The sequence below is a fragment of the Excalfactoria chinensis genome, chromosome 3, assembly GCF_039878825.1.
Source record: "Excalfactoria chinensis isolate bCotChi1 chromosome 3, bCotChi1.hap2, whole genome shotgun sequence".
Classification (NCBI taxonomy): Eukaryota; Metazoa; Chordata; class Aves; order Galliformes; family Phasianidae; genus Excalfactoria; species Excalfactoria chinensis.
The window spans coordinates 18,773,260-18,789,981 of NC_092827.1; the positions used below are offsets into that span (position 1 = coordinate 18,773,260).

At 39.5% G+C, this 16,722-nt stretch overlaps 1 protein-coding gene across 27 annotated transcripts in view; it reads left to right on the top strand.

The window, feature by feature from the left end:
* The window catches only part of DLGAP2 (DLG associated protein 2), a 448,809-nt gene that overhangs the window by 362,793 nt on the left and 69,294 nt on the right, over nt 1-16,722 (top strand). For all 27 annotated transcript variants that reach the window (XM_072333743.1, XM_072333749.1, XM_072333745.1 and 24 more), the window contains one exon: nt 264-1,333. In XM_072333743.1, coding sequence (XP_072189844.1) covers nt 264-1,333 — 1,070 coding nt within the window. The remainder of the gene's footprint in view (nt 1-263; nt 1,334-16,722) is intronic.

Consider the following 16,722-nt stretch of genomic DNA (forward strand, 5'->3'; position numbering starts at 1 on the left):
AATGAATAACTTCATAAAATTGTAGAGCTGCTGGCAGACAATTTTGCAAACAGGAAGGAAGCTGCATTCACCTCATAAATTGCTGGTAGTGAATAATGTTAATGTTTTAAAATGTTTTAAAATGGTGAATGAAATCCCATGAACAATGAGACTTTCCATCTAGTTTATAGAGAAAAATAGTTTAGTTTTTCAGTATGCTTGGATTTTTCAATTTAAACCTTTAATCAAACAGATAACATGGGTTCTGTGTGTTTTCCTGACAGACCAGCAGTACTCATGGTCGCCTTCTCACCACTTCAATGAAGAAAGATATTCTCCTGCTTCGAGGAATATGAAAGGATTATCTGGCAGTCGCAACCAACCACAGTTATGTTCAGCTCATACTTGTGGCTTAGCATCCCCTGAAGATTGTGAACATACCCACGACCATATCCACCATGGGCAGGAACCGAGGCAATCGTATCTTCTCAGCCCCACGGAGAGTTGCCCGATGGACCACCATCGTTGCTCACCGCGCAGCTCCATTCATTCTGAATGCATGATGATGCCCATGGTAATGGGCGATCACATGTCAAGTAGCACTTTCCCCAGAATGCACTACAGCTCACATTACGACACAAGAGACGACTGCGCCATGTCTCACGGTAACCCTAAGATTAACCGCATTCCTGCAAACCTTTTGGACCAGTTTGAAAAACAACTTCCTCTTCACCGGGATGGGTTTCACACTTTACAGTACCAGAGGACCTCAACAGCTGCAGAACAACGCAGTGAGAGCCCGGGAAGAATACGCCATCTTGTTCATTCAGTCCAGAAACTTTTTACTAAATCTCATTCTCTGGAAGGATCATCCAAGGGCAATGTCAATGGAACAAAGGGAGACAGTCGAGGGGACGACCATCATCATGGACACCATTCCAAGCATAGCAAAAGGAGTAAAAGTAAGGAGCGAAAACCGGAAACCAAGCATAAATCTGGAATGAGCAGTTGGTGGAGCTCTGATGACAATTTGGACAGTGATAGCACTTATCGAACCCCTAGTGTGGTAAATAGGCATCATGCAGATCATATATCCCATTGCTACCCTGAGGCACTCCAGGGACATTTTGGGGATCTGTCATTGAAGACTTCCAAAAGTAACAATGACGTGAAATGTTCAGCTTGTGAAGGGCTAGCAATGACCCCTGATAGTAAATATATGAAAAGGAGTTCTTGGTCCACACTTACAGTAAGTCAGGCTAAAGAAGCTTATCGCAAATCATCACTGAACTTAGATAAGCCTCTGGTTCATCAGGAAATCAAACCTCCCTTGAGGCCATGCCATTACCTTCAGGTAAGAAGATTTTCTTAACATTTGTAATGGGAAAAGCAACGCATTTGATGCATAGTCATTTTGAAAATGCGGAAGTCATGTGCATATCTCTCTGGAGACCATCCGTGTCTCACCTAATGCAAATGTTTCATTACACTGAGCAAACTCCTGCTTTAGTCTTTGTTTATAGGGCATAGACTAAAAAATAAATACAGGAAATGTGATATAAATTAGTTCAGGATCAGGGAATTTGTTGTCATCTCCAGAGTTCACACTGCACGTCCCAGTTAAAATCCAGACTGAAAAAGAGGCTGTTCTCCCAGCAGTCTGGGGCTAGAAATAATGTGTCAAGTACAACTGTAAATTAGTGATTTTAAAGGCAGGTGGTGTGGAATCCTATTTTTGTGTTAATTTATTCCTTTCTCCAGGTTGTTTAAGTAACAAGAGAATACATTTACTGGCATACTCAATTGCTTTTTCTTGATGATGATTACTCACAAAGTTCCTTTTAGTGACTGGGTCAATCAAAATCATACTGAGCTGAGCTTCATTTGAAATCATACTATAAGCTATCCTTGTTAAAAATTACAGGAATACTTTGAGAAGATAGGTATTTCGTTCCTAGTACTCAGACTATTTGTCATGCTCTCCACTATTGTTTTCTCTAGCAGCTCTCACTTTCTCCTAAATTTAAACTCTTAGCACGCTGCTTGCTGCATAGCTACACCATGCAGGTGTAGCTGTTTATGATGCTGCACAATGATCTGGATCCTGAAGAGATAAGAGTTTAAAATATAGTTCCAAAATACTTCTTCTTGGACACTTACACCACTCACATGGTGTAGGTACAGCACAGTGCCATGAAAGTATGATTATCACCTCAGGGCATACAAAGAACTGCATTGGGAGCAGTGTAGAAAGAAGGAGCAGCTGGGAGGGGAACTTCTTTAGCTGGAAAAGGCATATGATACAAATATTCCCTTTGGTAATTTTACCAAGTACAGCCTGCAAAGCCAAAGTTGTTCTGAATACCTTCTTTTTAATTTCTTTTTAATGAACTTTCTCCAGAATTTAGCTGGTTTTCACATTAACACGGGCGAATCTCTACTCCAGATTTATGTATTTAGAGATCTCCAGTTCCTATGGGCTCTGCAGAAGCCAACAGACACAGACTGCTGCCTACTTCTGTGTGGAACTCTCTTCCCTCTGAGCAATAGGGGACCAATAGTAATGAGTCACACTTGAAGGGACAGATCTTTTCAAATATGTATGCAGTCATCCAGGATCAATCTTCCTACTAAAAGAGGGAAAGTTCCTCACTGAAGTGAAAGGAAAATAAATAAGTTGTAACCCTCATAGCATTTTGATGCAAATTGGTTCCCATTAAGGCTGATGGCTGTAATATTGTTTCATATCCAAGTACAGTTCTCATGCATGTAAAGTGACCTGCCCTTCCCTGGAAGTTTTAATCTAGTTCAATGAGCCAGAACTGGAAGTGTATCTTGTTCAGAGACCTCCTTTTCTGTCTGTGTTATAAAATCAAGTATGTGGATCTTACATTAAGAACAGGTTTTCCTGGCTTTTTCCTTAGCATGATATCCTTATACTTCCACTCAGAGAACTTTACGTCTTCTCTATCTTTGGGTTTCTTGATTTTCATCTCATCATGTTTCAACTCAAAGGATTATCTGATTCTGTTTCCTTGTTTGTTTGTTTGTTTCATTATTATTTCACTCTTACAATACACTTCCTTTTTGCAGAAGCACTGTTTCTTACTTTCCACGAACCCTGCCCTTATTTCCATTCTCTATCAGAATCCTCAAGTGAATGTGAAACATGGAGTTTACACATTAACTTCATTACTGCTAAGTTTTGGGTCATGCCCAGTGGCAGGCCTAGGGAAGGGGAAAACATTTATTTATTGATTTCCCAGAAGTCTTTGTTTTATGCATTTGGTGAATCAGGGATAACTGCTGGGAAAAAAAAGTTTCATCCAGCAATTAGAAAGGTTCATCAACTGGTAGGTCCATCCAGTTTAAAATCTGGGAGATATGAATTTAGATACCAGAGACTTCCTCTGTGATCTTTGGCTTTAAGCTCCTTTTAAAATGGGGTAGTAACCATTCTCTAATTCACAGAGATGCTATAATGGCAATCTGTCTAGACTTAAGTGCTCAGTTACTACAATAAAAAATTTATAGCTGTGTCCAAAGCAATAATACAGGGAATTATATATCGTGAATATTTTCACTGCAGAAATTTCAAATAAAATATATGTTTTGTAGAATCTGCATTCAGAGCTTGGATATCTTTCAGATTGATTGGCTTGCTTATTCACTAGCCCAAGGTCAGCAAACAAATGAATGGACCCCATTCTGTCAATGCTGTAGCTAAATGCAAGGGTTTGAAACTTCTCCTTTGAGGGATGCTGCACTGTCACAATGTAATCATTAAGACCAGGGATATAAATCCCATTATTAGCTCTGCCGTGAACTTTCTCTCTGACCCAGGAAATGTAATTTGTTAATCAGCACAGATTTCAATGAATCTGTCTGCAAAACCAGGGAAGGATATTTAACTTTTCTCACAGCAGCGAAGGAAGCATCAGTAAATAATGACTGGATGAAAATAATCACCATGTTGAGAAACTGAGGAAGGTAAAGAAATGTCTCAGGATCCCTAGCCAGGAGAGTTCACTGCATTACTCCACAGTATCTGGAAATGAAAATGTTCAAGGGATTATGAAGTTTATTGTGCAGCAGTGGTTTCCCTGAGGTTCGTTAAGTGAGCAGATAAGCATGAAACCCCCAGGTCTTTGTTGGGGGTTTACTTGTGTTTATAGAATTACAGCACATGTCATTAAAAGACATTTCTCCTTAGTGATGTAAGCTGGATCTTTTCTACCCAGTGGTCTTAGTTTTTCTTTCAACGCCCCTGTGAAATATTACTACTTGTGTTTTCAACTGGGGAGAGTTTTGGCAAACACTGTCTCTAGCTGGAAGTGCGTGGCATTGTCTTAGACCTGTGCTTGAATCCACCTTCTGTCTGTCCTGCTCTCAGCTTCCATTTTCTCTTCCAAAGTAATTACGGAGCTGTAATTTCCTTAAAACCAAACTTTTAAAGGATTAACAAAGGAAATTGCTTTCTAAGAAGTGAGCTTGTCGGATTCACAGATGATTGAAAACAGGAGAAAGGAGGTGATAAAAGCATCTGTGTATTATATGCTTGAGTCATGTCCTAGACTAGAAAGCAGGCATTTCTTTAACCTGTTAAAGCTCCAAGCCTAGCCTCTGGCTCTCTCTTAGGGTTTCTCACATTCCTGCTCCCCGACAGATCTTTGTAGCTGGAGGGCTTCTGCTCAGGCAGTGTGCCGGTCCAAGTCAGAGGTGGTTCATATTGTCATATATATGATCATACTGCTCTCCATGCCACCTTGACCATTTGCCTTATTTCAGCATGGCTGGAATAGTCCTAAGGTGGCCAGTATAAGAGAATGAAATTAGCAGGCATGAAGCTGTATTGTTGTGATCTAAAAGCACTCTACCAGACCAGATTTGTATCACTCCTGCTGGAGTCTGGAGAAGGGAGCAGGGATGAGTGGGAGTACCTTTGAGCTGTTAAACCACATTAGCTGTAATGTGAATCCAGGACCAGCTGGCTAGCACAGCAGTCAGTTCAAGAGCAGAGAGCAGTCATTTTGTAACTGAATACCAATAGCATTTATTAAATTCTTGTGAATGATTAGCAAGTTTTACCCATGGGCATTCAGTTTCAATTTTGAATGCAAACTAAGCTACAAATGTATTTTTGGGCACCAAATGTTTCTGTCATCTCTCTCTATTGGCAGAATAATCTATGGAGATCACACATATTTTAAGTCTAATTTTGTGTAGCTTTAACTGTAGTGGCTGTTACTGCTGTCCATGTCATTTTAATTTCAATGTAAAATATGTAAGGAAAAAAGATAAATGAGTTTTGAGAGCTCTTTTATCTTCATTGGTTGTTTTGGCTAATTAGGCTCAACACATACATAGTGCAATGATGGATTAATTTTAACTTGACATGAGTGAGGAGCAAAGATTTTCAACAGGGAAAAAATAAGTTTATGAACTAGATAGTTGTTCCAAACTTATGAATACAGAAGTGTGCTGTATAGTTTCCAGGGCTGAAATACCTGTGAGTGTTAGTTAAAGAAAACTAATTCCTACAGTAAAGCCAAAACACAGCCAGGAGCATAGCAGTTACCATCTCTGAAGTTCTGGAGCACAGGGCTGCATGTCCCTGATTAATATTCCTCCCTCAGCCATTCAACAGCCTGTGAAGCAGCAAGCAATCAAGGTAAACATACCACAAGGTACAGTGAGTGAGTCAGCAGTGAAAAAGAAAATAGCATGTTGTTCTAAAAATGGCTTCAGCCCACTCCTGTCTTCCTACTGCATTTAAGTACAAGCGTCATCCATTACAGCACTGGCACTGCTAAGCATGTGGTTAATAATGTCAGCTGTGTACTCCACAGAATGAGAGAGAAGCTCAAGAGTTGGTCTCTTAGATAAGAAAAAGAAAAAAGAAAAAACGAAAACAGCAGTTTCAACAAGGCTCTTTGCTGGTTTAAGCTATACCTGTATGGAGAACAGTTTTGAGGACAAGCTAATGGAGTAATAGGCATTAAGATCTCAGTTGTATTTTTCCAGGAACTCATCTGAGGGAAAAGGCATAGTCCCACGAATTTGATTGCTGCCCTGGAGAGGTACTTGCTGCTCTGCACTTCTCTGGTGTGTGAGGATGGGTTTGAACCCAAAGCACCTTTCTCAGCACTTCATCTTTGGGAAACGAGATTGTCTGTTGGTCCAATATAGCACCCATATATGAGCTACAAAAATGACATCCAGTACTTCACCAGCCAAAGCTAACAGAGTTTTGGTACTAATGTCTGAGCCAGCATCACCCACACTGCCTTCACTACGATTTATGACAAAATTATCTGGGCTGTTTCCACAGCAGAAAAGGCTTGTTTGGATTGCAGGGCAGTCTGCATCCTCAGCCAGCATGGACATGTGCTCAGCTGTTTGCTTCTCTACAGCCCAGTACAGTCCCACAGGGACATCTCATCTAGCCCAGTGCCTTCCCAAAGCAGAAATGGAGTGAACTGCATTACCCTCTCCCTAAGCAGGCAAAAAAATCAGCCAACAATGCTCTGACTAAGCCGTTGTCTTAGTCTATTGGTGTCTTAAATTACCATAGCAATCAGTGATACAACAGTGTACTTGCCTTCATGGCTGCATACTAGGAAGCTCATATTGACTTCAGTGGACTGCTGCAGCTTCTTTTTCTGAACAGGAATAGATCTCAGAGTTAGTATTTGTTAGCAGCCAAAACAAAGCCCTGCTACTGCAGAAGCATCAAGGCTGGGAGCAGAAAAGGGAGGCCGTGATCCCACTGCCCTTTAATCAGGCAGAATTGTCCTCCTTTAAAATGTTAGTACCGTGTGCTGCCAAATTGTTTTTTGACATTAACCTTAGCAAAGCTGAAGGCTGACCTTTGCAGTTGTTACCCAAAGGTGTCGCTGGAGAAATTTCCAGCCAGCAGTTAATATTTTATACACCTGGGCCAGTCACATCTGTCAAATGAGAGTGCAGGCTCGGGCCAATGCTGACTGCACACCCTCCTATGCTACTGTCTGCTGCCTTGTGCACACCTGGCTCCTCCCCTGAGCAGCCAGGATGAGTTTTCTTGCAAGAAGATAAATGCACAAACACAGTGAAGCATTCATAAATATTGCTTTTATTTTATTTTATTTTATTTTATTTTATTTTATTTTATTTTATTTTATTTTATTTTATTTTATTTTATTTTATTTTATTTCCCACCTGGTGCTGTACTTATAGGTTGTTTGTTGTGCTTTTTCTCTTCAAGTAGAATTGCATGTGTTTAAATGGCTGAAAGTGCATGTGGACAACATCCCTGCTAGGAGAAGTGATCTTTTTGGAAGTATGCAGATAACTAAGCAACACCTAGTAGCTAGACAGGATGAAGCCACTCATTTCACTCCGTACTCTAAATAATTGCAGTCACTTGGAGTTAACTGTACAAAACACTTACTAGTTTAATGAGAAAAATAGATGAAAGGCTTGTTTTATATAGTCTTTAAAATTATTTATGTTTTAAAGACATTAAAGATGCTTTTTTCCACCAGCACCATAGTAACAAATAGGAAAAAAAAAGAAAAACTATCCTTTTCTGCTTAGACTAAAAAAATGCATTGTTTAATTCAGATCTTTTAGGTCAGGCCTGAGAATGCTGCCTTTTAGGTTCTTCTTGCATGTCTAGCTCTGCAGTTACCCTGCAATATCTGCAATCTGTGATTTTGGAGATGCCAAGTGTTTTGAGTATGTGGGGAGCCCCTCTTTTCCTTTACGGGCCTTTTTTTTCTCACTTTGTACTTCAGTGACAGCAAGTGGTGTATGAGTTTTGCTTACAGGTAACAATAAAGTAACAACTCAACTCTGAATTTCCCTTTGAATCTGCAGTGGTAAAGGCAAAGACATTTGCAGAGGGATCTGTAGGTGATTTTTACTGATTGATCGGTCCTGTAGTGTAGAGATGCTGCACTGAATGGACTGATGATACTTTGTACTTCTCACTGTGGCTGGAAAAGGACATAGTAGTAGGAGCATGGACATCACACTGTGGTAGTCTTGTCTCCCACACCTTCACTGGTCATAAAAACACAGGCTGTATGCTGCAAATATCACTATTTGTGTCACTAAATCTAATACATAGGTTTCCAAGGTAGCAGAAAATCAGGCCTCTTTTCCCAGAGCCCTGTAGGTGCAGTGGATGTACTTCATGGCCCGACCTGAGGGCCCTTCCAGGCCTCTTCTGTTTTAAGTAGTAGCTAAGAGGTAGCTTCCCAACAGGGGACTTCTGTTTGTCTCACTTCTGCCTCACTTTAATAGGGATGATGCAGCAGGAATCCCACATATGAGGCATTACCGTATATGTAAGTTTTGCACCTGCATGCAGGTTTTCAACATGCAAATCCATGTTGATTGGACTTCTTGGTCTAGATAAAAGGAGAAGGAAGAATTTACCCAGGACAGAAGAAATGTCCACATGCAGTCCTCCCAGTCAGTTTTTTCTCAGCTCTGCTTAATGTCTGACAAAATTGAAACAACAAAATAGAAGACCTTTAATTTTTCTTCCTGGCACCTCTGATCTTTGAAGCACACAGAGAAGAAATAATATGTAACCAGCCCATAATTCTACAGTGCTGTAGTTTTGTATATTACTCATCTGAAATTCTCTATCATTCCTTTACCTCCCAAATACTCTCAACTGTTATTTACAGTTTTCTGTATTAATTGTCATAAATTCAACTCAGAGTTTTTTTCCTTTTTTCTATAATTTTTCTTCACTGTACTGTGCAGATATCTAGGCTCCATCCACTCTGCAGATATATTTCAGTTTACTCAGTCTACTTTTCCCAAACGCATCTATCTGTAAAATTTGTAGTTAGCTTCAGTTGCTGTGGTTCTCTGGACCTCCTCTGCTGCCCTGTTTGTAGGTGTATTCCTGACTCCCTTTCATCTGCAGTGAATGATGAGCTGCAGTTCAGTGTTGGTCTTTCAGCAATGTGATGCTTAGTTTTATTGGTTTGAGCAGAATTTGCATTGTAGATCAATTAATTCAGTTCAAGGAGAAAGATGTAAAGGAAAAGGCAGCAATGAGCAACAAGGCAAGGAGAAAAAAAAAAAAAAAAAAGCACACTTGGGGTTGAGACTACAGTAAATTAACTGGCAGAAATGCTGCATTTTTTTTTCAGAAGCATGAGAAGTTCCAAGTTTCTGTCTTCGGTGCTTCTGTGGCTTGTGCATTATTGAAACGCTTGTTCCCTAAGACTGCATCCGTACTAACAAAATCACCATCAGATTTGGCTGGTGATATCAAGCTGTGTAGTGCAGTCGACACCCGAGAGGGACAGGATGCCATCTAGAGGTGGTGAGGCACTGAAGCAGGTTGCCCAGAGAGGTGGTGGATGCCCCTTCCCTGGAGACACTCGAGGCCAGTGTAGATGGAGTTCTGAGCTCCCTTATCTGGCAGTAGGTGTCCCTGTAGCGTTGACCAGATGACCTTTAAAGCTTCCAACTCAGACAGTCTATGATTCTAAACTGAGTAGTGTTAGGACTGCACCCTGATTCTCTATATGGTTGTGTTATTCAGCCTCTCAGGCAGTTTTGATCCCAGCCAGCTAGAATTTCCCTATAGAGCTCCTGGATACAGATCAGGACATACTGCAGATCAGAGACTATTCTCAGAAGACACGCTGCTTTGGAGGCAAAGACTGCAAAGCAGTATGGATGTGGGGTGCTGCAGGATAGTTTGGCCTCCAGACAAGACAGTGGGTCTTTACCCTAAAGCAGTCATCATACAGTTTTATCTTCACTTTAGTACTGATGACTGTGCAGCAGCACAGCAAGTTTGTAGCACCTCACCAGTTCAGATAAAAAAAATACTATTCTTGTCAGGGTTATTTTCCATCCAGTGCTCTAAGTCGCTTTACCATTAATTGGTTTGCTGGAAAAGCTGAATACTGGTTAAGGAAAACCTGTCCAGTTTACACTGATGGTAGTATATTTTTTTATCAGCTTAGACTGATCATGAGGCAGCATCCCAAGTCACATACAAAAGGAAATACATAGTTCAGCAGAACCTAAACTTCTTGGCTGAATTCATACTGTTTTTATGTCTTGGATTAACAGGTTGTATCTATGTTCTCATTTAAGCATAAGCCAAGCCCTGCCTTTGGTTCAAGCTTATCTCATATTTATGATATCAGTGAGCTCCAGGTTTAGCAAGGAAAAATCACTTATAGTGAGGATGAACTCACTGCTGACATCTGACTGCACCTTGGTTTATTGTGCCAACGTGGTGCAAGTCCAGAAGATCCCAGAGGGAATCAGCAATGTATCATAGGATTTGTGAAGCCTAATATTTGTAGCCAGCTGAATGGCAGATCTCTTTGAGGTCTGTATGACCGCAGTATATCATGAGCTGAGCATTTGCCCCATGTTCCTCCAAACAATATAAACAGAGCCAGACAGTCCTCATAAACATGAGGTGGACCTTATGAGGTTCAACAAATCCAAGTGCAAGGTCTTGCACCTTGGTTGAGGCAACAGTATGCATAGAAGCTGGGGGATAAATGGATTGAGTGCAGCCCTGCCAAAAAAGACCTGGGGGTTCTGGTGGATTACATGATGGACATGAGTCAGCACTGTGCCCTTACAGCCCAGAAAGCCAACCGTATCCTGGTTTGCATCTGAAGAAGTGTGGTCAACAGGGCAAGGGAGGTGATTCTGCCCCTCTACTCTGCACTGATGAGGCTTCATATGGTATACCGCGTCCAGATGTGGAGTCCTCAGTACAGGAGAGACATAGGCCTGTTGGAATGCTTCCAGAGGAAGACCACAGAAATGATCCAAGGGATGGAATGCCTCTCCTATGAGGACAGGCTGAAAGAACTGGGGCTGTTCAACCTGAAGAAGACTCCCAGGTGACATGGTAGTGGCCTTTCGGTATCTAAAGGGGAGCTACAGGAAATAAGGCTCTTTATGAGGGTCTATTGTGATAGAACAAGGAAAAATGGTTTCAAGCTTAAGGACAGTAGATTTAGGTTGGACATAAAGAAAAAATCTTTCACGGAGAGGGTGGTGAGGCACTGGAACAGGTTGCCCAAAGATGTGGTTGATGCTCTGTCCCTAGAGACTTTCAAATTGAGGCTGGATCAGGCTCTGGGCAACGTGATCTCACTGTGGTGTCCCTGTTACTGCAGGGGAGTTGGACTTGGTGACCTCTGAAGGTCCCTTCCAACACTAAGAATTCTATGATTTAACCATCCTTGGGTTACAAATTACATAGTTGTTAGAAAACCAGTCAGGAAAACTATTGCTGGTTCTCTTGTTTGTTTGTTTGTTTGTTTGCTTGTTATAAGTATTTTAATGAAAGGAACACTTTTCTCTAGAAAGTAAAAAAAGTGGTGAACAAACAATCCTGATTACACTGGATGTAAATCTTCTCATCAAGGAGAGGAACTTTGAGTGGGACTGCCCATGAAAAACTAAAATCAGACAGTAAAGAGCACTGGCACCGTTGTTTCTATTTGAACACTTTCCAGCTAGATTATATTTATGTTTTGCAGTGTGTGTGAGTGTCGAGAGTCCGTTGGTTCCCAGATTCCTGATTTCAGGTTTTGTTGTTTTCAAGCCGTTATAATGCCTGCATTGCTTAGTGTCTATGTGATATCCTTTATCTTCCTGTCATACTATGGTTATTCATATCAAAGCCTAGAGAAGACTGCAGGCAAGACAAAGACATCTTGCACTCTCAGATTAGGCCCTGCCTTGATCCTGATGTTGACTGACTTGTGGAGAATGCTGAAAGAACTCTCTGTACTTCTGAGTTGTCAAGACGTTCAGGGAGTAGGGGGTGGCATGTGAAAATTAAAGCTAATTAAGAGGATTGGCATTGTTAGTGGTGAGGAGGAGCCCCTGACATATTTTGTAGAGATTTTTGAATGGCTTTATTGTACAGTTCATATTCTTTGAAAAATGAATCAGCACATTAAAAAAAAAAATAATAATAAAAAAATACAGGAAATGTAGGCTAAAATGTGTACTGAGAATGGCGTTGAGACGCAAGCACAAGGTTAGCTACTGAGAAAACAAAGCTTTATTTTTAGATAATGTGCTCTTACATCCTGTAAAAACCAGCAGGGTTTAGCATCCACAGCCAGTAGAATGTCATTAATTTCAGAAGGAAATTCTAGTAATTAGTCAGACATCTTTCTACTGTTAAGTTTTTGAAAATATAGATCCAACTCCCAAGTCGCATTATAATATCAAGAAAATTCTTACCATGCTAAGAACATTTCAGTCTGCCTTGCAAGATTTCCATCTGTTTTCACCTATTTACAGCTGTGCACGGAGATTGTTCTTCTAAGGTTCCTCAAAGAAGGTTTCACTTGAGAGAAAATCTCCTACCTACATTTCAGATTTTGTCCTTTTTTTTTTTCTTTTTTTTTTTGTTGGATCATCTTGACCAGACTTAGAAAGTATAAAATCACAATTACGTCTCAATTATGTAGTCTTTCCTATCTATCCTTCTTTCTATCATCTCTAGTCTAATTTCATGCACAGACAGCTTCTAGTAAAATGTGAAATGTATATTACTAAAATAAGATTTAGGTCAAAATGAATATTTCAGTGCATTTTACATCTGCATGCTAATTAAATTTCACAGGACTCCTCTGAGGTAGGTAATTCTCATTTTAACCTTTCAGTATGAGAAATAAGAAGAAGTGATAGTCAGCTCCCTCAGCTGAAGCCATATATTTAGAAGTGTTTCATTTTAGATAATAAAACGGTATGCCAGGTTTTAAACAGATCAGCAGTTCAGTGGTGGAACACCTTTAAAACTCTTGGCACTGGGAGCAAATGCCACAGAAGTGGGTGTAACAACAGGGGCAGATCTATTTTGACAGGCAAGTGGCAGTTGCTGTTTGACTTCTTTAGCTAAATCCTAAACTGAGATCACGACACTTGAATTAACAGTAGTCAGATTCCAGAAGAATGAATAATTCATTGATTCTTCCAGTTTTGACATAAGTATTTTTTAAATTCAAGGTTGAGTATTCTGACTGCCAACACTAGTACCTGAATGGGAGCCTAGATTTCCCATCTCTGTTTAGAGATAAGGAAACATTTCTCTACCGTAAGCATGGTTATATATGGGAACAAGTTGCCTGGAGAGGTTTTGGAGTCTTCATTCTTAGCAAAACCCATTTGGATTATCTGCTCTACTTTACACTGCCTTGACAAGGAGGCTGTATTGGAGACCTCTAAGGACCCTTCCAACCTCATCAGTTCCACGATTCCAGAAGTTTGGTGAATTCATTCTTGTTTACTGCATAAATGTACTTCTTTTTACATATGGAGAATGTGTGCAGCTTGAGAATTAGGGCAAACCTACTGCAGAAGCCCAATCAGGGGACTGAAGGCAAGCCTTCTTCAGCCCTGTTCTTCTGATAGATATAATTTAAGCAAAAGTAAGATGCACCAACACAAAGGACTTCAGTCATAATGTAATGGCTTTTCTTCTAGAATAGGGAAATGTGAAGAACTGTTGTCTAGAATACTCAAATTCAGACTGTTAAGATCTGAGTTCCCTTTCTATTTGAGCGTGCCTTGCAACAAGAACTCCCAGTTCCCCAGTGAGTTATAAGGCAGCTTTAAATTAGGGCATTTCTTTTTTTTCCTCAAATTCTCCACAATGTTAATGCAAAAACTCTTGTTCATAAAGTTCATGTGAGTGTTCGGCTTGGGACTGAGGTCCCTTTTTACAAGGTAATTGCCCGGGTCATCATTGCTGCAGCACATTCTTGTACATGAAGTCCTCTTCTACCCAGCCCTTCCTAGGAATTCTAAGCATTTCATGGGGAAAATAAAAAAGAAGTCTGAATTTGATTTTCAGAAGGTGGGTTCTAAATGGGAAATAACAAAAGGACCTTTATGCTGCCTGTAGAATAAACACTATAAATAAGAAAGAGTTTAGATTTTTCTTCATAGTTGGAATTGTGATTGACTAACTAAAGGGACCTTTTGATTCCTTTTGGATGCTATTATAAAGGAGATAATTCTCAAAGATACTTCTGGCAAATTCAGGCTCCTACGTAAGGTTCTGGAGTCCATTTCTAGGATCTGCTGCATAAAATGTAATAAGGTAAGTTTTTGGTACCAGGTGCTGGACCTCAATAACAAACCTAACGCAGTGAATCAGAATCAGAACAATTAAATCCATTTCCTTTACATCCTTTTGCTCCTTGTATCAACAATGCATTAGATTTGTGAAAGAAACTCATGATTTTCTGCGGTATTTATAATGAAATCAGCAGCCAGTGACAAAAACAAAGGAAAAAATCTGGACCTTGTCAGCTTACTGTTCTTACAAAAGGAAATTCACATGGTAATATGCACTCTAACTCCTCTGTGGATAAAAATTGCATACACAAGAATTCATGCTAACGTCTAGAACAGGATGAAGACTTTTTTTTTCAACATTATAAATATCAGCACTTATCACTATATGGAAGTAGATAATTAGGATAATTATTCCCAATTAGCAGCTGCAAACCCTGCAGATGGGAATTTCAGGGGCTGGTAACCATTGTAAGAAAGTATTTCTGCATGCTGTAAAGCACTTTCATATTTCGGGAAATACACATACGGTGACCCTCACACTTGCTGCAAAACATTGTTGTTGATGCTTCAGTATAATGAAAACTCTTTCCTGTACTATTGTAGTACTACTTTTCTTTGAAGCTACCATGCAGAATGAGACTTCCTGGATTTTTCTGAATGTTTAGCCCACCAGTTAAAGTCATCAGTGAGCCACTGCTGGCCAAACTGGGACTCATTTTGCTTCTTTTCTTGCACAGTGAGGACAAACAATGTCAGTGGCCCCTAATTGTTTCTGAAGGCAGCAGATGGACTCCAGCTGTTTTCATAGGCTGTGTATGAAATCTGAGAGAACATGCAGTGAAACTTCCTTGCCAGGTTTCAGAACCATCTCCCCTGTGCTTGTTGGGTTCTGTTCCTTTGTATGGCACAACAGTAAAAAAACAAACAAATAAATAAACAAACATACAAACAAAAAAACATACCTATTTTAATTGTATATAATGCTTCTATTTCAATAACAGGTTCCTATGATAGTCAGCTGGTTATTATGGTTTTAACAGGATTCTTGGTATGCAGTATGTCACAAGCACAAATGGAGTGAGGATTCTTCAGTTCTTATCTTTCTTCGGAATTCATTTAAGTTACAAACTCAGAAAGTATAAGAAATGTAATTAGCAAAAGCAGCAAGGCACAGAACTCTAAGATTTTGGTTTTTTATTGAAGCTTTTTAATGTGAAAAATCAGTCATTCCTCTCTTTTAAAATAAGCACAACTAAGCCTGTGTTTATTTCTTTATCCTTATCCTATCCTTATCTACTCATTATCAAGTTATTTGAACATGGAATTTCAGTCAAAAGTGTCATCAAACTAATCATTTTTGTATGAGTAACTAAAAAATTCTTCCTAAACATTCTTCCTAAAAATGTCTTCCTAAACATTCAATTTAGTTGTATTTGAGCTAAAATAGAGAAAAAAAAAAAAAAAAAAAAAAAAAAAAAAAAAAAAAAAAGACCAAGCCAAAATAATTGTTCCATTAAAAAGTTGTTTTTTTTTTGAATAAGATTATTAAGACAAAATGTATTAATTCAGCTTCAGTGCAGAAAATTGCCCAGTGTACCTTGTTCGTCTGGATGTCCATTAAAACTACACCTAAATACCTCTTAATTTTCACAGAATGCCAGAAGTCTTTCCACTAACATACTTTTTGTACATTAGGTTTTAGAAAGGAAATGAGGAGGATGTATCACATGTAGAGGTTTCAAGTTTGGACAAAAATGTTCGTGCTTTCCCCAACCACCATCCAATGCTGAGTAACAGTTAAGGTTTCATAGAATCTTGGAATTAAGGCTTGTTTCTTTGCATGATCTAAGCCATGATTCATTTAGATTCATGCTCCATCTTGTTACTTTGTATAGGAATACAGCTTATAATTTATTTCTCTGATATTTCCCTCTAACATTCTCTGCTCTTTGTGATCTGATTCATCGCTCTCACTGACAACATTTCCAGTATCTTTTTTTTTTTTTCTGCTGAACTTGTTTCTTTAATATCTCTGTCTTTACTTGTTCACCCTCTTTTAAAATTTTATTTCCTCCCTAATCCCTTTTTGGGACTCAAAGCACCACTCCAGCTCACCTGTTGTGTGGCTAATTCATGTGTCTTGAAAGGCAGCAATGATGACAGGGGGATCAAGTTAGTTCTTTAAATCAGAACTCCAATCCTGCTGAAATTAATGGGAGCATTTACTGCAGCTCCACAGTAAACTCTGTCTTTAGGTCTGAAAAATATTTGACTTGAAAGTCTTTATTTGGCATCTTTCTTTGTAGAAACTCCTCAATATATGTTTAACTTGAAGTTCTGATTTATAGTGTATTGGTCAATAATGCCATTGTACTGTAATATATAGGAAGTCATTATGCTCGTGAAGGATTTGATGCTGCCAAGTGCATCAGCCCTGGTCTACCAAAGTGTTCTGTCACATCTTTCTTTTTAACTATAAATCATCATAATGGATTTCAGTGTGTTGCTTTTATCATTTAAGTAAAACACAGACATCTTGAGATCATTGAGTCCAACCCCCCAACTAAAACATGTTCCCCATAGTAGGTTGCACAGGAAGGTGCCCAGGTGGGTTTTGAACATCTCCAAAGAAGGAGCCTCCAAGGAGCTTGTTCC